This window comes from Bubalus bubalis, chromosome 18, assembly GCF_019923935.1.
Source record: "Bubalus bubalis isolate 160015118507 breed Murrah chromosome 18, NDDB_SH_1, whole genome shotgun sequence".
Classification (NCBI taxonomy): domain Eukaryota; kingdom Metazoa; phylum Chordata; class Mammalia; order Artiodactyla; family Bovidae; genus Bubalus; species Bubalus bubalis.
This window is the reverse complement of record NC_059174.1, coordinates 59101859-59126483: the sequence shown is the minus strand read 5'-3', so window position 1 is coordinate 59126483 and position 24625 is coordinate 59101859. Positions and strand designations below refer to the sequence as shown.

At 41.0% G+C, this 24625-nt stretch overlaps 1 protein-coding gene across 1 annotated transcript in view; it reads left to right on the top strand.

Annotated features, from left to right (window-relative positions):
* Positions 1-15641, top strand: part of LOC102410721 (zinc finger protein 665) — a 38612-nt gene extending 22971 nt beyond the window's left edge. The window contains exons 5-6 of the mRNA XM_045163302.1: positions 1925-2051; positions 12714-15641. Coding sequence (XP_045019237.1) covers positions 1925-2051; positions 12714-15070 — 2484 coding nt within the window. The 3' untranslated portion in view covers positions 15071-15641. The remainder of the gene's footprint in view (positions 1-1924; positions 2052-12713) is intronic.
* The last annotated feature ends 8984 nt before the right edge of the window (positions 15642-24625 follow it).

Sequence of the window (24625 nt, the reverse complement as noted above, 5' to 3'; positions counted from 1 at the left end):
GCCCATGCCCAACAACTGCCATGGCTGTGCTCTGGAGCCTGGAATCCTTAACTACTGAAGCCCGCATGCTTGAGCTTGTCTTCCGAAACAAGGGAGGCCGCTGCAATGAGAAGCCTGGGCCCTGCAGACACAACTCCATGCAGTGCAGTCACAGGTAGAGACAGCTGGGTCACAGCAACGAAGGCCCAGCATAAACAAACCAGATAAGCTGTAAAAAGGAAATAGAATGTTAACAAACTTACTGAATCAAACTTAAATTTGACTCACTTTTAATGTGCTAAAGATGCCAAAATGTAGGAGAAGGGAATGGCCGCCCACACCAGTTTTCTTGCCTGGAGAATCCCATGGACAGAGGAGCCTGGCAGGCTACAATCCATGGAGTCCCATAGAATCTGACATGACTGAGCCAACTGAACAACAACCTCCTCACATAGCAGAGTGAGTGCTGAAAAACAAACCTAAATCTCTAACTTTCCTCCTGCAGATTCTTAAGTCATGTCCAGTTGCTTTTGAAATAATGTCCTCAATTTATACGCCTTACAGAAATCAGCCTCTTCCTGGCATTACCCCGTCTTCATTCCCACGTTGCAGTCACACTGGCTGGTTTTCTGTTCAGTAAATATCTTCCCGTGTCAGAGCACTCAGGCTCTTCTCTCTGCTTACAAAACTCTTCCATTTCCCACCTTGCCAATCCTAAGTGTTTCTTCCTCACAGAGACCTTGTCTGACTTCTCGGTATAGGTCAAGACTTTCTGTTGAATCTTCTCTTAGCACCAGGCCTGTTTCAGAGCACATACAAAAATAGTGATGTTAAAACTATGGGTGTAATTGGCTGGCTGGCTGCAGGATGGTAAGCTCCGTCATGTTCACTGCTGTACTCCCAGTTAGGGACACAGAGTTGATACTAAGTTTTGATTGAACGAAAGAAAAAAATAAAGACAAAGCTTCTTGTTTCAGTCAATTGTGTGTTTCCATGTGCATGCATGAGTGCATGGATATGTAACTCCATGATTTTATTACAAAACCATCTCATAAATACGGTTTATGCTTAGAGCAGTTGCAGTTGTATCTTAAGTGTGTATTCCATGGCCTTTAATACTTTCTACTTCATCACATGAATAATGTAAATAGTAGTCAGATTATTGACATTGTGTGGGTTGAGGGGAAGAGGAGGTGACCCTGTACAGTGACTATTCATGCTGTTTCATTGCCCTTCAGCTCCCTTGAACTTGTTTCAGGTATTCTCAGGGAACTCTCTGGGGATTGTCTTTTATACTGTTACTTAACTCTTTGATTCCTTAGGTTCAGTTGTCTCTCCCAACCACCTGAGCTCAGGTGCTGTTGCCTCATTTCTTAACTGTTTGATCAGAGCTATTTATTAGAGTGACAGAGTTTTCTCCCCAGTAAGATGGACACAGATCTTTCTCTACTGTTGCTGTTATGTTGATGACCAGTTCATATGAGTAAAGTCTTTAGACTAATGCTTAGTGTGTATGAAGTGTTGAGACACCTCTCGTGAGTGTGATGATGACATCCTCATCACAGTCTGTGTTCTTTTAAAGCCACTGTGGACTTTGTCCTCTCTGAAGACAGCAGTCTTGCTGTAACTCATCTAGATAGTGAATGTCACTCAGTGTGTTGAACATAACACTTCTGCATCAACGACCCACTGTTGATTGTAATCTGTATATTTTTCATGTCTTGTCCACACCCATGATGAATTCATGTTGATTGGAGGATATCATCATCTTATGAAAAAACAGGAGATTAAATTAGAGAGCAACAATTTGCTCCATATAGATTTGCATGAACATATCAGAATATTACTTCAGTTGAATAGACCTTACCTGTCTCACTTCTTATCCTTTTCTGTGAAAATAAAAACCCTCCTCAGGGCCCATTGGTTAAATGTGTTTTCATTTCAGGCACAGTTGACCTTCAAGGATGTGTTCATAGATTTCACTCCCAAGGAGTGGGACTGTCTGGACCCTGCCCAGAGGACCTTGTACAAGGACGTGATGGTGGAGACCCTCAGGAACCTGCTGTCTGTGGGTGAGGATCACTTCCCTCTGAAGTAGGGATCTACTTTGGGGTATCTCTGCATTTTCCCTTGCTGTCTCTTGGGAGCCCTGTTTTTCTTGACTGAGCTGAAAACCTTGTCACTCGGACATGTAAGGCTTCGTGTTTGGCATCGGGAGTTCAAACTTGTCTTTCCTTCTGATGACCTGCCCACTGTGTGATACACAAGGAGTTTTTCCAGAGCTTGAGTGTTTATAAAGCTGATTTCAAACTTTGAAATATCCAGTTGCCTGTTTTATACCCCTGTGTTCTTGGTTCAGTAACTCTTGGAAAGGAACTAGATACCTGATACATACTATACTGTATATTATACTGTTCCCTGTGCATTCAGAAGGAGGCAAATAGTAAAGTAATATGTGAAATATTTTTCTGTCTGTCATATTGTTCTCACTTCTTGACTGACAAAAGATCTGCGATTTTCCACCTGCCAATGCAGGAGACACAGGTTCAGTCCCTGGTCTGGAAGATCCCACAACACAGAGCAGCTGAGCCCGTGGGCCTGAACTACTAAAGCAGCATTCTAGACCTGGAAGCTGCAATTACTGAGCCCACATGGGACAACTACTGAAGCCCGTGGACCAGGAGAAGGCAAAGCAAATGAGAAGCCAAAACACTGCAACTGGAGAGTAACCCCTACTTGCCCAACTTGGGGAAAAGTCCAAGCAGCAAGGATCACTCACTCCAGCCAAAGTAAATGAATAAACAAAATTATTAAAGATAGCAAATGCATTTATTTTAAAAAAAGAAAGTTTGGATTCTGGAAGAAGCCAAGTATGACATTTCTTCTGAGCAGGAATTTCTGATTCTGACCTGAATCATAACTCTATTTTCATAGCACAAGAAAGATCCCTGGATTGTGGAGAAAGAGGTTCTAATTAGCAGAAAATCAGATGAATGGGAAAGGATCAACAGTGTGACTTCAGGTCAGCTGTCACAAGGCAGAGAGGAAGCCACACCATTCATCGTGTTTGGGAAACTCTTGAAGTGAGAGAGTTCTGTGAGAAAACAGATATTTAGTGTTTGTGAACTCTCACAGGAGATTTTTCTTCAACTTTCTGCTCTGTTGTTTGACCTGTGAAATGTACATCACCCTCCAGTGGTGCTTTAGTGCCCACATAGACAAAGGCAAGGCTTTTTGGTTTTTTTTTTTTGGCTGTACTGGGTCTATTTCCCGTATGGCCATTTCTCTATTTGAGACAAGTGGGGGCTACTCTCTGCTTGCAGGGTGCATGGCTTCTCATCACGGTGGCTTCTTTTGTTGTGGAGCATCGGCTCTAGGCACACGTGCTTCAGTAGTTTTGCTACCCAGGCTCAGTATCTGTCCTTCAGCTTAGTTGCTCCCTGGCATGTGAGATCTTCCCAGAACAAAGATCGAACCCATGTCTCCCGCATCGGCAAGCTAACTTTTTACCATGTGGCCACCAGGGTGTTAGGGAAATTAAATAAATAATCCTGTTTAGGCTTCAAGACAAAGCAGTGCATTCCTCTATGCTTGCCTCCAACCTGCCTGGACACACCCTGACTGTGAGTACCCTGACTGCCTGCTGTGAGTGCAAGGATTGCAGCATCATAGATAAGTTAGGACACAAATCTTGAGATTGTTCACCCTTGAGATTGTTCAAAGAGGCTCTGACAAACCCAGCCCCAGGCTTAGGAACATCCAAGTTTCATAAGACAAACAGCATTAAGATGAAACCAGAGCTGCTGTTTGCTCACAGATTGATGGTATCAGTTTGCATCCTGGGATGATAAGTAGGAACCCCGAACTGCACTGTTAAAGCCTCACTCATGGAGTGGACAGGCTGCTGGGGACCTTTACCCAATTGAGACTCCAGATGTGCTGTGTCCTGGTACTTCCCAGGGCTGCTCCAGTCTGCACTTGGGTCAGAAGCCAATTTGGTGATGTATCCTCTGCTGTTTTTATTTCCTTTTCTTTTCAGTTCAGTTTAGTCGCTCAGTCATGTCCAACTCTTTGCGACCCCATGAACCGCAGCATGCCAGGCCTCCCTGTCCATCACCAACTTCCAGAGTTTACCCAAACTCATGTCCATTGAGTCGGTGATTCCATCAAGCCATCTCATCCTCTATCCTCACCTTCTCCTTCTGTCCCCAATCCCTCCCAGCATCAGAGTCTTTTCCAATGAGTCAACTCTTCGCATGAGGTGGCCAAAGTATTGGAGTTTCAGCTTTAGCATCAGTCCTTCCAAAGAACACCCAGGACCTATATCCTTTAGAATGGACTGGTTGGATCTCCTTGCAGTCCAAGGGACTTGCAAGAGTCTTCTCCAACACCACAGTTCAAAAGCATCAATTTTTTAGTGCTCAGCTTTACTCACAGTCCAACTCTCACATCCATACATGACCACTGGAGAAACCATAGCCTTAACTAGACGGACCTTTGTTGGCAAAGTAATGTCTCTGCTTTTGAATATGCTATCTAGGTTGGCCATAACTTTCCTTCCAAAGAGTAAGCATCTTTTAATTTCATGGCTGCAATCACCATCTGCAGTGATTTTGGAGCCCCAGAAAATAAACTCTGACACTGTTTCCCTATCTATTTCCCACAAAGTGATGGGACCAGATGCCATGATCTTCATTTTCTGAATGTTGAGCTTTAAGCCAACTTTTTCACTCTCTTTCACTTATACCAAGAGGCTTTTTTGTTCCTCTTCACTTTCTGCCATAAGGGTGGTGTCATCTGCATATCTGAGGTTATTGATATTTCTCCTGGCAATCTTGATTCCAGCATGTGTTTCTTCCAGCCCAGCGTTTCTCATGATGTACTCTGCATATAAGTTAAATAAGCAGGGTGACAATATACAGCCTTGACATACTCCGTTTGCTATTTGGAACCAGTCTGTTGTTCCATGTCCAGTTCTAACTGTTGCTTCCTGACCTGCATACAGGTTTCTCAAAAGGCAAGTCAGGTAGTCTGGTATTCCCATCTCTTTCAGAATTTTCCACAGTTTATTGTGATCCACACAGTCAAAGGCTTTGGTATAGTCAATAAAGCAGAAATAGATGTTTTTCTGGAACTCTCTTTTTCAGTGATCCAGCGGATGTTGGCAATTTGATCTCTGGTTCCTCTGCCTTTTCTAAAACCATCGTGAACATCTGGAAGTTCATGGTTCACATATTGCTGAAGCCTGGCTTGGAGAATTTTGAACATTACTTTACTAGCATGTGAGGTGAGTGCAGTTGTGCGGTAGTTTGGGCATTCTTTGGCATTGCTTTTCTTTGGGATTGGAATGAAAACTGACCTCTTCCAGTCCTGTGGCCACTGCTGAGTTTTCCAAAGTTGCTGGCATATTGAGTGCAGCAATTTCACATCATCATCTTCCAGGATTTGAAATAGCTCAACTGGAATTCCATCACCTCCACTAGCTTTGTTTGTAGTGATGCTTTCTAAGGCCCACTTGACTTCACATTCCAGGATGTCTGGCTCTAGGTGAGTGATCACACCATCGTGATTATCTTGGTCATGAAGATCTTTTTTGTACAGTTCTTCTGTGTATTCTTGCCACCTTTTCTTAATATCTTCTGCTTCTGTTAGGTCCATACCATTTCTGTCCTTTATTGTGCCCATCTTTGCATAAAATGATCCCTTGGTATCTCTAATTTTCTTGAAGAGATCTCTAGTCTTTCCCATTCTGTTGTTTTCCTCTATTTCTTTGCATTGATTGCTGAGGAAGACTTTCTATCTTTCCTTGCTATTCTTTGGAACTCTCCATTCAGATGCTTATATCTTTCCTTTTCTCCTTTGCTTTTTGCTTCTCTTCTTTTCACAGCTATTTCTAAGACTTCCTCAGACAGCAATTTTGCTTTTTTTCATTTCTTTACCATGGGGATGGTCTTGATCCCTGTCTCCTGTACACTGTCATGAACCTCCATCCGTAGTTCATTAGGCACTCTATCTATCAGATCTAGTCCCTTAAATCTATTTCTCACTTCCACTGTATAATCATAAGGAATTTGATTTAGGTCATATCTGAATGGTCTAGTGGTTTTCCCTACTTTATTCAATTTAAGAAATAGTCTGAATTAGGCAATAAGGAGTTCATGATCTGAGCCACAGTCAGCTCCCCGTCTTGTTTTTGCTGACTGTATAGAGCTTCTCCATCTTTGGCTGCAAAGAATATAATCAGTCTGATTTCAGTGTTGACCATCTGGTGATGTCCATGTGTAGAGTCTTCTCTTGTGTTGTTGGAAGAGGGTGTTTGCTATGACCAATGCATTCTCTTGGCAAAACTCTATTAGCAAAAAATAAAGAATAAAAAATAATAATAAATAAATAAATAAATAAACTCTGTTAGCCTTTGTCCTGCTTCATTCCATATTCCAAATTTGCCTGTTACCTCAGGTGTTTCTTGACTTCGTACTTTTGCATTCCAGTCCCCTATAATTAAAAGATCTTTTTTGGGTGTTCTAAAAGGTCTTGTAGGTCTTCACTGAAGCATTCAACTTCAGCTTCTTCAGCGTTACTGGTTGGGGCATAGACGTGGATTACTGGGATACTGAATGGTTTGCCTTGGAAACAAACAGAGATCATTCTGTCGTTTTTGAGATTACATCCAAGTACTGCATTTTGGACTCTTGTTGACTATGATGGCTACTCCATTTCTTCTAAGGGATTCCTGCCCACAGTAGTAGATATAATGGTTATCTGAGTTAAATTCACCCATTCCGGTCCATTTTAGTTCACTGATTCCTAGAATGTCAACATTCACCCTTGCCATCTCCTATTTGACCACTTCCAATTTGCCTTGATTCATGGACCTAACATTCCAGGTTCCTGTGCAATATTGATCTTTACAGGATCGGACCCTGCTTCTATCACCAGTCCCATCCACAACTGGGTGTTGTTTTTTCTTTGGCTCCATCCCTTCATTCTTTCTGGAGTTATTTCTCCACTGATCTCCAGTAGCCTATTGGGCACCTACCGACCTGAGGAGTTCCTCTTTCAGTATCCTATCATTTTGCCTTTTCATACTGTTCATGGGGTGCTCAAGGCAAGAATACTGAAGTGGTTTGCCATTCCCTTCTCCAGTGGACCACATTCTGTCAGACCTCTCCACCATGACCTGCCCGTCTTGGGTGGCCCCACACGACATGGCTTAGTTTCATTGAGTTAGACAAAGCTAACGTCAGTCCTTCCAGTGAACACCCAGGGCTGATCTCCTTTAGGATGGACTGTTTGGATTACTTAGTATCTTGAAAGTCAGCTAGATAATTCTCTAATAAACATTGGAATATTTATTTGTATAGAATGAGTGGCCTATTAACAAATCCTTGGAACCTGAGACAAAAGTGAAAACTTTTGGCAAGGCATTAATTGGCGCTGTGAGCAGGATTTGTGAGACAAAACGCCATTCTTTAAGAAGCAAGAGATTAAGGTTTATGACATTTTTTTTCCAGATGGGAAAATTCACCTTATTACTCATTAGCTAATACATGGGACATCTTCTCTGGATTGTGTGAGAAGTGGAACCATAAATTAAACAGGGCTGAACCCTTAGAAGTTACTGAATGTTCGTGATTCTTGCCCCTTGAGAAAGGATAATAATCTGCCCTGCTGGATGAGAGGCTGGATCCTCCTCTCTCCTACCATGAAGTACATAAACTGTACTTCTTAACACTTAAAACTGTCTTAGAGAAGTTACTGGAAAAATAATTATATGATTAGTGAGGATGTTTGTCCATATTACAGTGTCAAAATTATATTTTGGCTGATCACATCCTCACCTTTTAAGTCAGCTCTCTATTGAGCTGGCCCACAGCTCCAGTAGTGTCCTCCACTGCCCTTTCTCTCTCTATTCTTTGTCCTGTTGTGTCCTTAAACCCATCCCAACCCCTCTGTCTTCCTCTCCATCAGCTGGTCGCCTTCTAACTTCCCCTGTCTTTCAGGGGAGGATGAGCCCAGCTTCCTCCACTCCTGCCCCCCACTCTAGGAAGTTTCTTTACCCCTTCAGTTTCTTCTGAACAATCCAAGACCCCCATCTTCCCAGAGGGACAATCCAAGATTTTTATCACCCCATCTGCTGTTGTTTCCACTGTCAATTTTAGCACTATTTGATCTGTGTTTTAGCTACAAAACTATGACTATGGAAAGGGAAGATAAGTTTTTTGACATAGGATAACTGCTATTCTCTAGACTCTGGGGAAAACTGGTTGAAATGAATTTTTTTTTTCTCTTTGAAAGTGCACAACCGGTTCTTTTTGCATATGGAGTTAAAAGCAACTAACCCATTGAGACAGCTAGCCTAGAAAAAAGCTTGAAGTTAACCTTTACCAGGGCATCCCAGATGACTCTAATTGTATAGAACCTGCCTGCAAGTGTGGGAAAGGTAGATTTGATCCCTGGGTTAGGAAGATGCCCTGGAGGTGGGAATAGCAACCCACCGAGTGTTCTTGCCTGGACAGTCCCATGTAAAGAGCAGCCTGGCAGGATACAGTCCATGGGATCACAGATAATCGGACCTGATTGAAGCAGCTTAGCACAGCAGGCAACCTTTACCAAGTCCTTGAAATACATAACCCACTTTGCCTGAGGCCTCAACCTTGGGCAAATTAGAATTTCAAACCAAGGGGAAAGAAAAAGGTCAAAGAGACATTTTAAATCTCAAGAAGAAAACTATGGTCTCTGTCTGTCCATCTGTGTGTCTGGATTTATGCATGTCATACTGTGTGTCTTTGTTTTTGGATAATATTGCTGAGGTTACTTTGTAAGTGAGATCTAATTCAGTTGGCTTTAAAAAAGAAAAACTAAGCACTTACAAATCAAACAGTTATGAGAAATTAACCTAAATGAATTTCAGATGCACATGAACTGGGAAATATTCACCATTAAATATCTAGTAAAAACGTTTGTTTGCTCATCTAAGAAAGACATGAGTTGAGTCATCAAACTGTGTAATGCTTTTATTGTATTACACTGATTACTGAGAGTTCAATCCCTGCGTCGGAAAGATCCCTGGAGTAGTAAATGGCAACCCACTTCAGTATTCTTGCCTGGAGAATACCATGGAGGAGCTGGCAGGCTACAGTCCATGGGTTTGCAAAGAGTTGTACATGCCTGAAGCGACTTAGCACACACATAGGCACTGATTAATGGTAATTTCCTCTTATAGAGAAACTAAAGAGATTTTGGATTATTAATATGTGTGTTGCTACCCTGAGATGTTCTCCATAAGAAGCAAATGTTTTTAGAAATTATCACTGGTATTTATGGTCACCATTCTATAAAATGCTAATATAAAGGACAGTTCATGGTTGCTTAAGGAAGGTAAGATCTGTGTTTTTAGTAACAAAAGATATGAGCAATGAAATTGATTTGGGATGCTCATAGCAGTGAGTGGGAGTGCGCGAAAGCTGGAAGCAAGTTCTTAATTTCCCAGATTGAGACTCCTAACCCCTGGACCACAGGAGCCAACATTTAAGGCTAAGGTCCCTAGTGTGGCCTGCCTAGTCAAGAACAAATTCAGATGATGAGGCAGATGATAAAGAGTAAAGGACAAAGTTTATTGAAAGGAAAAGTACATGTGGCAAGGCACATGGGCAACCTCAGAGAGAGAGAGACACCTTTGGGTAGTGTAAATTCTTTACAAAGGGGCAGTTTTCCAGGTTTTCATCTTCCCTCAGGCCAATCACCTTGTTTATTCGCTCTGGTTAATTTGTCTCAGGACCCTCCCTGGAGTGTGCATGCACACCTTAGCCAAGTTGGATCTCAAAGTGAAGGCTTCTGGGAGGAGCAAGATTCATTATGGCCTGGAATTAGCCTGTGAGTTTTGACTCCAAGCAGCCTTTCTGGGCATGTGTAGTGTCTCCCTTAACAAACAGGGTTTTTTCCTTTCTTTGTCCTTGCCATAATTATTCCCTGAGATTAGAGAATGACTGTCTATTTACCCTGTTTTTGTTGGGTGTAAATTCCTCAACTGGGGCCCACGTATTTCTCACCTCAGGGCATGCAAAGGGGAAGATGACACATTTAAGGCATTTAACATGGAGCCCATCAGTCTCCTACCAGAAAATTACATTTTATTAGGGAGAAAAAAAGTAGGTCTGACTTACAGGTGGCTGTTGCTAAATGAAGAAAATGATTTAATTAGAAAAAAAAAAAGTTTTTATGCAAAATGGACCTCCAAGAAAAGAGGTCCCAAAAGGCAAAGTCTTTATATGATCTGTAACAATCTGTCATTTGACTCCTGTCAATGTTGTTGCTTGACTATGGGAGGCATGTGATGAGGTGTTTCAAAGGGATCTATTTCCTCTTTGTCCCCCTTCTATGCTGGATTCCATCGGATGCCTACTTTTTGGTCCGTATAGAACAGCGCTGTCACCTCCAGAGATTATTTCGGACCCAGCCTGTTTCTCTTCCTATTTGCTACACTTGGGAGACCTCATTGGAAGAAGGGAAAGACGGGCAGCTCTTTGATTGCATTTGGTGTCTCAGATCCTACACAGAGCTGCCTTCAGCCTGTCTTCCTGTTCAGAGCCCTCAGCTGTTCCCGTTACTACTTTTGCCACATCCTTCAGGGGTGTGTGTAACCGGAATGTGGTTTGGATCTTCTGTGATTGTAACTCAGGAAACCTGTAACGACAGTGGATATTGATTAAGGTCCTCTCTTAGACAGGACCTGAATTGATATCTTGTTGGTGCCTTGGAAACAATTTCCAAGAGGGATGGCTAAGTAACAATTACACAGGTCAGTTCTTGTGTCTGATCTGAAGTTTCCGTTTTACACTCCTGGAGTTCATTGTAACTTTTTGTCCTCTGTTCTGCCCAAGTGGGCCCTGGTGGTTCAGAGCATGTATGAATCTGTAAGTCTCGGTTTCAGTCCTGCTTTTGCTCATTTACTTTCATGTTCCATGCAGTTGTGTACAGGAACCCTGTGAATCCACTACTTTTATTTGTAAAATTGAGGTAATTAGTGCTGTTAGGTTGCATAGAATGTTGCCTGTTTTACAGAAAAGGTCAGAAGTTACTGGGTTTTTTTGGTTGTTGTTGTTGTGCCATGTGGCAGGTGGTATCTTAGTTCCCTATTCCTGGATGGAATCTGTGCCCCCTCCAGTGTGTTTGTGTAGTCCTAATGACTGGACCACCTGGGAATTTGCCTCAAAGATTACTTTTGCTTAAATAATATATTTACTTCCTTTATATATTTACTTGCTTATTGTGACATCTCTTTGTCTACTTTACATCTTGTATGTTTTTATTTTACTTTTCATTTTTATGAGTTGTCTCTGACTCTGGTTAATAAGTTTTCAAATAACATTGGTTTTCTTCATACCAATACATTGCATTTTTTTAATGTTTTTTATTTTTGGTTACACTGGGTTTTTGTTGCTTTAGGGGCTTTTGGTTACTTGTGGCAGGCAAGGGCTACTCTCTACTTGCAGTGCACGGACTTCTCATTCTAATGCCTTCTCTTGTCACAGTGTATGGGCTCTATGCCTGTGCACAGTAGTTGTGACTTCTGAACTCTAGAACACGGAGTTTTGGCCTACAGGCTTAGTTGCTTCCAAGGTATGAGGGAACTTCCCAGATGAGGGATGGAACTCTTGTGCGTTAATTACCAGGTGGATTCTTTACCTCTGAGCCAGAAGGGAGGCCCCAAAGCTTGTTCCTTGACATGTATCTTCGAACCAATGAACTGAGTAAGTTAAAGTTACTGTATAGATAGGGAATCGCTGTACTGAATGACTGTTCTTCAAGTACAGAATGTTTCATTTATTAATATTTTGTTATTTAAAGATGAGATGGTCTGTATGTATTACACAATGTTACTGACATGAACAACTTGTCAGTGTCATAAAATGCCTATACGTCTATCTACTGATAGATTTATAAGAGGTATTTAGAAAAGTTTTTTTTTTTCCCCCCATTATTTTAGGGAATTTCCTGAAGAGTTGTCAACTGCTATTTATGTTTTCCATTACTTGTTATAGTGCTTCTTTGGGATTATTTACCATTGCAGTGTATTGCCTGTTAATGAATGCTTGTTCAGTCGATCTTTCTGTCTGACTCTTTGTGATCTCATGGACAGTAGCCTGCTAAGTTCCTTATCCATGGAATTTTTTTTCAGGCAAAGATAGTTCAGTGGCTTCCATTTCCTCCTCCAGCGGATCTCCCCCACCTAGGGATTGAAGCTCCCTATCCTATGTCTCCTGCATTGGCAGGCTAATTCTTTACTACCAAGTCACCTATGTAGCACTGTCTGTTCTTTACCATTTACTTACGTATAAGTATGCATAAAGTGTGTACAATATGCTATATTTTCTCCTCAATTATGAGACAGCAGTGTGTTTACTACCAAGTAGAATGAGCTTAGAAGTCATGGTGTGAAAATACCCTTTTATTTGAGAACTGACATGAGTTTGGAAAAAATTAATATGTTCTGACTGTATCTTTGAAGCTAGGCTACCCTAAAATTAATTTGGGTTACATGCGATTGCTCTTTGATTTTTAAAGAGTTCTATTTGTTTAGTGTTTCAAATATTTTTAAGATCATCATTGGGAAGATGCATAATTCTGTTCAGCATGGATATGCCTTTTGGTATAATACCATGTATTCATCATAAAACAATTTATTTATGAATTATAATTGATAGAATGCATATGGTTTTTATATTTTGTAGATGTGTCTCAAATACGTATGATCAAGAAATTACAAGCAAAAGGAAACAGTGGTAAAGAAGAAATTTTTCAAAGAGTGGTGTTTGGAAGAGCCGAAAGCCATGAAATTGAAGATTTTTTCCTCAGAAAGATACAGGAAAATATGTATGATTTTGAGTGTCTGTGGACAGATGATGAAAGAAATGACAGAGGAGCGTCTACATCCCATAACAAAAATCTCACCGATAGAAGAGATCATGATAGTAGAAGTGATGCAGGAAATAAGCCTGTTGAAAGGCATGGATCAAGCTTTCAGGATCAGTTGCATATACTTGAATCTGAAGGGACAGTTTCTGAATGTCGTCAGGTTGTGGCGAATATCAACAGTAGTGCCTCAGGTTTACCACTTCAGAGAACTCGTAGTGTCCGTAAAGGCAATTCTCATAAACAAGAGAGAGCTGTTATACATCCCTCAGAACTGGTACCAGACCAGGAAGCACACAAGAAAAAAACTTACAGTTGTAATGAGTGTAACATAACTTTTCTTCAGGACTCAGAGCTCTCTAGACATCAAAGAATCCATACAGGAAGAAAAGCATATAAATGTAACATATGTTGTAAGGCTTTTAATGATAAATCGACCCTTATAGTTCATCAGAGAAATCATACTGGAGAAAAACCATATAAATGTGATGTATGTGGCCACTGCTTTAAACAGCATACACACCTTCAACATCATCGGCGAGTTCATACTGGAGAGAAACCATATAAATGTGATGTGTGTGGAAAGGCCTTTAGTCGAAAAGCAAGGCGTACAGTTCATCAGACCCTTCATAGTGGAGAGAAACCATATACATGTGAAGTATGTGGCCGTGGCTATACTCGAAAGTCACACCTTGGAATTCATTGGAGAGTTCATACTGGAGAGAAACCATATAAATGTGATGTATGTGGCAAGGCCTTTAGTGTAAATGAAAGGCTTGTAGTTCATCGGAGAGTTCATACTGGAGAGAAACCATATAAATGTGATGTGTGTGGCAAGGCCTTTAGTGTAAATGTAAGGCTTGTAGTTCATCGGAGAGTACATACTGGAGAGAAGCCATATAAATGTGATGTGTGTGGCAAGGCCTTTAGTGTAAATGTAAGGCTTGTAGTTCATCGGAGAGTTCATACTGGAGAGAAACCATATAAATGTGAAGTATGTGGTTGTGGCTATACTCAAAAGTCAATATTTTTAATTCATCAGAGAATTCATACTGAAGAGAAACCATATAAATGTGATGTATGTGGCAAGGCCTTTAGTGTAAATTCAAGGCTTGTAGTTCATCAGAGAGTACATACTGGAGAGAAACCATATAAATGTGATGTGTGTGGAAAGGCCTTTAGTCGAAAAGCAAGGTGTACAGTTCATCAGACCCTTCATACTGGAGCAAAACCATATACATGTGAAGTATGCGGCCGTGGCTATACTCGAAGGTCAATACTTGTAATTCATTGGAGAATGCATACCGGAGAGAAACCATATAAATGTGATGTATGTGGCAAGGCCTTTAGTCTAAATTCAAGGCTTGTAGTTCATCGGAGAGTACATACTGGAGAGAAACCATATAAATGTGATCTATGTGGCAAGGCCTTTAGTCTAAATGCAAGACTTGTAGTTCATCGGAGAGTTCATACTGGAGAGAAACCATATAAATGTGATCTATGTGGCAAGGCCTTTAGTCTAAATTCAAGGCTTGTAGTTCATCGGAGAGTACATACTGGAGAGAAACCATATAAATGTGATGTATGTGGCAAGGCCTTTAGTCTAAATTCGAGGCTTGTAGTTCATCGGAGAGTACATACTGGAGAGAAACCATATAAATGTGATGTGTGTGGAAAGGCCTTTAGTCAAAAAGTAAGGTGTACAGTTCATCAGACCCTTCATACTGGAGAGAAACCATATACATGTGAAGTATGTGGCCGTGGCTATACTCAAAAGTCAAAACTTGTAGTTCATGAGAGAATTCATACCGGAGAGAAGCCATTTAAATGTGATGTATGTGGCAAGGCCTTTAGTGTAAATGCAAGGCTTGTAATTCATCGGAGAGTTCATACTGGAGAGAAACCATATAAATGTGATGTGTGTGGCAAGGCCTTCAGTGTAAATGCAAGGCTTGTAGTTCATCAGAGAGTTCATACTGGAGAGAAACCATATAAATGCGATATGTGTGGAAAGGCCTTCAGTCGAAATTCAGGCCTTGTAGTTCATCAGAGAGTTCATAGTGGAGAGAAACCATGTAAATGTGATGTATGTGGACAGGCCTTTGGTCAAAATTCAATCCTTTCAATTCATAAGAGAATTCATACTGGAGAGAAACCCTACAAATGTAACAATTAGGACAAACATTTTAGTGCACAGTCATCCTTAAATTGCCATCAGACAGTTTATACGGGAGGAAAAGTGTAGAAAGGTAATTTATGTGGCAAAGTCTTCAGTTGCAGGTCTTTGCAGTTCATTGGAAACATATTGGAGAGAAACCATATAAATAATGATGTATGTGGCAAGACCTTTAGTCAAACGGCAAACCTTGCATTTCATCAGAGAATTCATACTGGAGAGAAGCCGTGTAAATGTGTTGTGTGTGGCTGATGCTTTACTGGAAATTCACAGCTTGAAATTCTTCAGAGAATTCATACTGGAGAGAAACCTTACAAACGTAGCCATTCGGACAAACGTTTTACTGCACAGCTAGCCTCACATCATGCAGTTCATTCAGGAGAGACAGCATAGAAATGTGATGTATGTGGGCAGTGCTTGAAATGACCATATAAGAAATCAGATAATTCATAGTGGAGAAAAATGTTACAACAATTATGAGACTTTTTAGTGCAGATGTAATGAGTGTAGCAAAGCCTTTAGTCAGAGTTCAGGCCTTATAATTAATCAAAGAATTAATACTGTATAAAAAGCATACAAATGAAAGAAATATGGTAAAGCTTCTAGTGCATATTTAGCCTCAGCTGACCATTGGGCAGTTCATGCAGGAGGGAAACCACATAAATGGAATTTATATGACAAACCCTTCAGTCATAAAGTATATCAACTTTTTGACCCTCAGAAAAGTCAAACTAGAGGAAACCTCATGAATGTGGTAGGTGGCGCAAAGCTTTGGTTCTGTGTTCAGACGTAACTAACCATCATGTAATTAATTCTGAATGGAAATCTTACCCACATAGTGCATGTGGTGTCTTTTGGAAGGCATTCAGTTATTTACAAAACATGAGAAAATTCATACTGGTGAGAATCCATACATTTAGAGCACAGTCCATTCCTCCAATCTTAAGGAGGAAATCATGTAAATATAATGTGTGTGACCAGGGCTTCAATAACAGGTCTCATCTTTCCCATCAGCAGAGAATTCATAATGCAGAGACACAAATTTAAGAGTGTGTGTGGCAAATCCTTCAGGTGGTATTCAGCCCTCAAAAGACATCAGGTGATGGACTGGAGAGACCATCTGAATGCTGGACTGGAGAGACCATCTGAATGCAATCAATGTGTCCAGGCTTTTGTCAGGTGTTTATACCTTAGGCTTCTTGAGAATATTCACACTGGATAGAAACTATATCAATGTAATGAGTGTGTCAGGGCTTTTAGACAACAGTCCTAAGTCAGGATTCAGTAAAGAAGTCATTCTGGAAAGAAAGCTTACAAGTGACATGAGTGTGTAAAACCTTTACTTGGGGCTCACACCGCACTAGCCATCAGATGATCCATACTAGAGACAACCTTACCAGTGTACAGAATATGGCATGACCTTTAGGTACTGCCTTAAACTCAGGATTCACCAAATACTTTATATTTTGGCAGTTTTATACTTTACTTTATGCTTTATGGAAGCTTTCACAGTTACTGCTCACTCTTTAGGTGTGTAAGAATATATATCCTGGAGTTAAACCACACAAATGTAATATTTGTGGGAAGGATTTTACCAAACGTCCAAGTTCGGGAACATTCTGGAGCAATGCTCAAATGCAATGTGAGTGGGAAATTTTTCACCTTGAGTTGAAGTGTTAGACAAGACTCCACAGTGAAGAGGAGTCTTGGAAATGGATGGGCAAGGGCTTTCTGGGGGGTTCAGAGTACACTAGACTTCAGAATATATGTCTTTCCGAAAAACCACATAAAAGTAATGTGCACACTGAAGCTTTAACTCAAAGATCAAAACTGTGGAACGTGAGAGGACATATATGGAGAGCAAACTCGGACAGGTAATGTATATTGTGTAGTCTGTTCCATGAACTATTCACACCATGGGCATAATGAAGTGATTCATGTATGTCAGAAACTACACTATACCGAATTTGGAAACATGTTTAAGCAAACTATTTCCTCAAGATTCCCCCCAAAAAATTTCATATTGAAGAGAATCCTTAAAATTGTAATGAATTTGGCCATCTTTTGGGACAGTTCTTACAGCAGATCACAGAAGAGAGAATTCATTTGAGGAATAAATAAATCTTCAGTTCTCCAGCACTAACGTACGATGTTACTGCAGAATAATTAAGTCTGTTGAAACTTAACCACTTTTGTGGAAATGGCCCGTTATCTTCAGTGTGTGTTTAATTACTTGAATTTTCTTGAGAATGTCACATTATTTTTCTTTATTTCCTTAAAGTTTTAAATTCTTATAGCTTTCTTAGAGACTTTCATGATGATCTCTGCAAAGAAATGAGTAAGATGAAGGGACTGACTTCATTAGGTGTGGTTCATTTATATCTATCCTGGTAAAACAGGGACACTGAGATATCAAATTCAATGGTGTGTGAATTAGGATCAGCGAGGGACAGAGAACCATGTAAAACCATGACATGACTCAGCATGCTCATGTTCAGGGTGCCCTTCTGTACACAGGTCACTGTGGTTAAAGAACTGAATGCTCTACCATCTGACCATGCAAAGAGCAGGCTGGACATTGAGGGAATTGGGCTTTTCATGGGAGAGGAGTTGACAGGTTACTGGGGACTGATTGTGTGGGAGAAATAGTACCAGGGAAATGGTGGTCCTTTTCTCCCTTAACTAGCAATTGCTATTGTGTGTAAATGATTAATGGAAACTTATTCTTGGAAATTGAAGAGAGCAGTTGTCTTGAAAAATGTTAATCAAAAGAACCAGAAAGAGGATGGCCATGTATCTGCTTCATCATTACTTGCTGCCCTTTACAATGTGCCTCTGTTTTATTCAGAATGTATCATAAGTCTTGTGCTCTAATAAAATTTGTATCATTTTTTCCATAACTCTGAATGGATCATGTTTCTTTCAATAACACAATTTTAATACGCCTCAGTACTTCATAACAGAAACTAGCAATGCACCAAAGACTGTCAAGGTTGAAAGAATCTCTAGAGTTTCTTTGCATAGTGAAATCAAATAGACAATTTTGGGATTATATACTAACAATACACACTTGAGTTATTCTCTCCACACTTTGTCCAAAGCGGAGCAATTATGGATTCTGGCCCTGTAAAACCTACCCCCCATTTATATGTGCACTACATGGTTATCTTTTGTGCCCAAATAAAACTAAAAAGTATGTGCCTGATTTACATGAAGTGAAAATAGGAATAATAAGCATGCAAAAATTAGGAAATAAACTTTGGAAATAAGGGTAAAAGTGATGTGTCTTTTGGAGCTTGGAGCATTCTGGAAAAAAATTTTTTTTTGTATTTTTTGCTTATTGTTGGCTGAATAATTGTGGCTCATGGGGTCAGGAGCTCTACAGCATATGGAAATTTTCCAGACCAGGAATTATCAGTCCCTTGTCTACCGCATTGGCAGGCGAATTCCTTACCCCTAAGCGACCAGGGAAGCCCTGGAAATAATTTAGAAGGCACACTATATGATGGGAACTTTTTTGTTTGCTAAATTAGAAATTTTCATTTATGCAGACCCCAACGTTTTCGTTCTTGTTACTTTGCAGTCACCCACTGGAACAGGATGGCGCCAAATAAAGTCTAAAGATGTCAGTAGTCAAACATCAAAAAAGCATCGTGAGACTGTTTAACAAAACACTGAATGTTTACTCGTGCTTTGAGTTTATTACATTCCTTTTCCTGCTGTACACATATTTTCTATTGTTCTATATGGTGTTGAAGATGGTATAAATTACTATTAGTCTATTTTACTAGGCAGATAAATTGCTATTTACTGTCCATTGCCTGTGATATGTTTACACTAGCCTAAGAACATTAGGAACATTAATGTTTGGAAATATTTATTAGGTAAGAAATAGAAGTCCAGAGGATATTAAAGTCTTGATGTCACATTATAGAATTAACTAATATACTCCATTGTTTATTCTTAGATGTATTTGAAAACTTTTTTTTTTTTTACAATATTGTTATGGTTTTTGCTCTGCATCAACACGATTTGGCCATAGACATACATATGTCCCCTCCTTTCTTAACCCACCTCCCTCCACATCTTATCTGTCCAGGTCTTCACAAAGCACTGGCTCTGTCTGAGTGCCCTTCTTCATATATCAAAGTGCCACTGGCTATCTGTTTTACATATGGCAACATATGTTTCAGTGCTATTGTTTCAAATCACACCACACTATTTGTTTTTTCAATAGTTTTTCCCTAGCGTAATTTTTTCTGTCCACATGTTGTGGCCAAGATTTAATGTTTAGTTAATCCACAGAAATATTTACAAATAGTGCATAGTTGATAATTTTGCTGAAAATTCTAATGTCTTCTGAAAACGTTATATTTTATACTCTGCTTTGTTGTTCACATGTGGCAGTGCTTCCAAACAGACAACAAAGAAAAGAGAAAAATAGATTACAATTTTTTTTTTTAAGTAAATTGCCTGCTGCTGCTGCTAAATCACTTCAGTCGTGTCGGACTCTGTGTGACCCCATTGACGTCAGCCCACCAGGCTCTCCCGTCCCTGAGATTCTCCAGGCAAGAACACCGGAGTGGGTTGCCATTTCCTTCTCCGATGCATGAAAGTGAAAAGTGAAAGTGAAGTCGCTCAGTCGTGTCCGACTCTTAGTGACTCCATGGACTGCAGCTTACCAGGCTCCTCCATCCATGGGATTTTCCAGGCAAGAGTACTGGAGTGGGTGTCATTGCCTTCTCCGTAAATTGCCTAATTACCCTCAAACGGTCATACAGTAATTTGATGTTCCATTACATTGGGCTTCCCTGGTATCTCAGACAGTAAATTGTCTGCCTGCAATGTGGGAGACCTGGGTTCGATTCCTGGGTCAGGAAGATCCCCTGGAGAAGAAAATGGCAACCGACTCCAGTACTCTTGCCCGAAAAATTCCATAGATGGAGGAGCCTGGTAGGCTACAGTCCATGGATCACAAAGAGTCAGACATGACTGAGCAACTTTACTGGCACTGGTACATTGAGGAAATATTGACAACTATATATTATTATATCGTTGTTATATAACTATAATTACTATATGTAATTATTATACATAATATATAATTATATATAATATATATTATTATACAAGTTTTTCTCAAGTATTTGAAGCTATGTCATCACAAGCATGAAACAGAAACACTTTTTATAAAGAATGCAGTTCTCATTAAAGGAGATTTTTTTCTAATAGTTTTTTAAATATAACTGATTCAATTCGCTCTATGCCTGATACTAACACAACATTGTGAACCTACTCTGCTGCTGCTGCTGCTGCTAAGTCGCTTCAGTCGTGTCTGACTCTGTGCGATCCCATAGACGACAGCCCACCAGGCTCCCCCGTCCCTGGGATTCTCCAGGCAAGAACACTGGAGTGGGTTGCCGTTTCCTTCTCCAATGCAGGAAAGTGAACTCCTTTCAAATTTTAATAAAAGAGCAAAGACGAAGCGGGGTGAGGTGGATTTATACTGGGGGGTGAGGTGGGTATGGGTGTAGGGTACTGCTGGGTCCCAAGAGGATCAGATCTTTCAAGGGGTCGGGATAAATGACAGTTGAGGGACTCAGCCACACATATGCATGTATCCATTCTCCCCCAAACTCCTGTCCCATCCAGGCTGCCACATAACATTGAACAGAGCTCCCTGTGCTATACAATCAGATGTTCGTGTATTGTAAATGAGTTCACTGCTATCTTTTTTCAGATTCCAAATATAAGTGATGTCTAATCTTTGTCTTTCTCTGACTTATTCACTTAGCATTGAAAGGTTGTTGCTGAACCGTGAAAGAGTCTGGGATTCTTGGCATCTGGAGGAGAGGAATTCAATCCGGGGCCAATGATAAGGTTTGATCACTTAGAGCTTTTGTGTAATAAAGTTTTATTAAAGTATAAAAGAGACAAAGTTTCTGACATAGACATCAGAAGGGGACAGAAAGAGTGCTCCCCTGCTAGTCTTTAGCAGAATGTTATATAGCTACTAGCAGGCTGCTAATTGGAGAAAGGAAATGTCTCAAAACTCAGAGATTGGCACCAGGCCCCTCACCCACAACATGCATTTTGAGATAACATTGGCACAAGGTGAGTTGTCCCGGGCCATAAAACGATTGACATGAATCTTGAAGAAAGGCAGGTTTCCAAGCAAATAAAGTGTTTCATTAACATAGATTAGGAGAACAATTGTTCATGAGTAAAACATACTGGTTTGTTGAGCCATTATCGGTTCTGAGTCTCTTTAGCAAACCGACTTGAAGAAACAGTCTAGGGTAAATACATAGTTCATTAACATAGCTTAATAAAAACATTTCCATAAGAAAAATGCATTGGTTAGCTCAAGGTTTGAGAAAACTTCAGGTGGAACCAGGTGTCATCAGAGCAACACAGAATTTTAAGAGAAACCTCCTATACAAAATTAAAATTTTGAATAGAGAAGGGAAAAATATCTGGCAGTTGTAGTTTGTTTCCTCCTCCTGCCGCTTAGAGAAAGATAAAAAACGTTGACACTTGCAGCCTATATCCTCCATTTGGGGACCCCTGACCTTCCTGTGTGTTACCCTCTTACTATGATCATTTCCAGGCCCATTCACTTTGGTGTTTAATTTTGTTTTCCCAACATTGTTGAGTATTTCTTGGATAATTCAGTTCAGTTTGTGTTTACTATTTCATATGTGCTAAGTCCTCAGTACATCTACTCTTAGAATTTGGTGAAGACTTTCCCCCAGGTGTCTGGGCCAAACCGTTTTAAGATAACACCACATCTGTCCACATCCGTGTGTACTGTCTGCATGTGGAACGTTGACAATTCACATGCAGCTTTCTTTCTCAGGGCACAGAAAACAACTGACTGCTTTTTCACTTTATTAATGAAGAAAGGCTTATTCTCACCAGCTATTTCTTCACCAGAGTACAGCTGGTAAAAGAGGAGATAAGGGGATAATTTAGTTACATCAGTATGATAGTTCATTATTGTCTAATCATACACATAATATCCAGGATGCTGTGCAAAGACTTTTTTTCCGTGATCCCCAGAGAAATAGCAAAATGGAAAATATTTTTCCTAGTATTGAAGCTGCAGAGTAGGGCCCTGTGGGGGTCCCAGGCACAGAGGCCTTTTTGGTTCCCATTTCTTATAGGCAGGACTACAGCCTTCATGACCTTCTGTGAGTTCCAAGGGGCAGAACAGTTGCTAATCAAAGAAGGATCCTCACGCCGGGTCAATTGTGTCCAACTCTCTTGTGACCCATTGGACACAAAATGGGTTGCCATTTCTTCCTCCAGGGATCTTCCCGACCCAGGAATCAAACCCAAGTCTCCCGTACTGGCAGGTGGATTCTTTAACACTGCACTGATTAGGAGACCAGACCACCTAAGACCCTGCACACAACTTAATCTTGTCACCAACCCCATCCTTTTACAACTTTGCAGAGGAAACAAGAATACAAGACTGTTACTGCCTTGATCCTTAGCATATATCCCTAGCGGACGATATAACCTCTCCCTACTCACCAGGGAGAGTCCCTAAAGTGTTCCCTTTTAGCCTCACACATATAGAAAGCCACTCTTACTCCTCCATAACTCTGTCTCTGTGTTTGTATTTCAAGTATTTCAGTTTGGCATTTGCACAGAGAGAGCCAAGATTTTGCCATCAGTATAACCTCTGGGTTCTGATTCAACCCAGACCTCTAACTTGTTGATTCAGGGGAACGTCTTTCAACACGTACTGATGTCTCTAAGATGTGACAGGACTGGACACAACACAGCCCAAAGGAACACGCAGCGCCCCTCACCGACATTCTAAGGTACATACACCGAGGTTCTCAGGCTTTTGTTGTTTTTTCTTAGTATTATTGGGTTAATATTCCTAAGGTTCCATTTTTAAACTATTACATGTGTATTTATCTTCTTTGACTTTTCTTGGTATTATAGCTTATGATGACAGAGTTGAAGCTTATTTCAGATCCTGTAATTATGGAAAAAAGCAAGGATTAAAGAATTCTCCCACTTCACTTCCAGGAAAAGGCTTACTGCCAAGAGCCACCCTTCCCCATTATCACTGATTTGAGACCCCCACTAGGCCCCCTGTTTGCCTGGGAAAAAACCAGACACACCCTCCACAAATTCCCAGTCCATGCCCTATCAGTGATGTGTTGTTGTTGCTGTTCTTTAGTCGCTCAGTCATGACTGGCTCATTGCAACCTCGTGGACGCCAGGCTTCCCTGTCTTTCACCATCTCCTGGAGTTTGTTCAGACTCATTGAGTTGGTAATGCCATCTAACCGTCTCATCCTCTATCATTCCATTCTCCTCCTGCCTTCAAAATGGAAACTCTTTCCCAGCCTCGAGGTCTTTTCCAGTGAGTCCGATATTTGCATCACGTGGCCAAAGTATTGGAGCCTCAGCTTCAGCATCAGTCCTTCCAATGAATATTCACGGTTGGTCTCCTTTTGGATTCACTGGTTTGATCTCCTTGTTATCCAAGGGACTCTCAAAACTGATCTCCAGCACCAGAATCCAAAAGCATCGATTTTTCTATGCTCAGCCTGTTAGGGGAAGCACACTGACTGAAACCGCCCACCCTTGCCAGGCACCACAGTAATTATTTGCATGAGTTGTTTTATGACAGGAGATCCTGATAAGGAATGCTGCTGCTAAGTCGCTTCAGTCGTGTCCGACTCTGTGCGACCCCATAGACGTCTGGGCAGCCCACCAGGCTCCCCTGTCCCTGGGATTCTCCAGGCAAGAACACTGGAGTGGGTTGCCATTTCCTTCTCCAGTGCATGAACGTGAAAAGTGAAAGTGAAGTCGCTCAGTCGTGTCTGACTCTCAGCGACCCCATGGACTGCAGCCTACCAGGCTCCTCCATCCATGGGATTTTCCAGGCAAGAGTACCGGAGTGGGGTGCCATTGCCTTAATACAGAACTAATAAGCCATCACCAACTGGAATAGTTCAGGAAAGGTCTAAAGGAGACACTGCGTGTCCGTCCACTTCCCAGAATCCCTCTCGCTAGCATCCATCTTGGCTGAGCGATGCGTGTGCCACCAGGAAAGACTGAATTAGAATGATTGGCCAAAGACCACCCGGAAACTAATCCCATCACCATAAAACCCAAGACCGCGAGCCACGCGGCAGAGCAGTTCTGGGTTCCCTTACCCTGCTGCTCTCCACCGGAGTGGCCTTTCCCAATAAAATCTCTTGCTTTGTCAGCACATGTGTCTCCTCGGACAATTCATTTTCTAGTGTTAGACAAGAGCCCAGTTTCAGCCCTGGAAGGGGTCCCCTTTCCTGCAACAAGCCTTCTTTATGGACCAACTGTCACATCACATTTTTAATCACATCCCTAGCTGACTACGGGAAAAACCATAGTTTGTCTATAGGGACCTTTGTTGGCAACGTGATTCCTTTGCTTTTTAATACACCATCTAGTTCTATCATAACTTTCCTTCCAAGGAGCCGTTATTTTTATTTCCTGGCTGCAGTCACCTTTAGCAGTGATTACAGTATTAAACTGTTTCCTTCGCTCG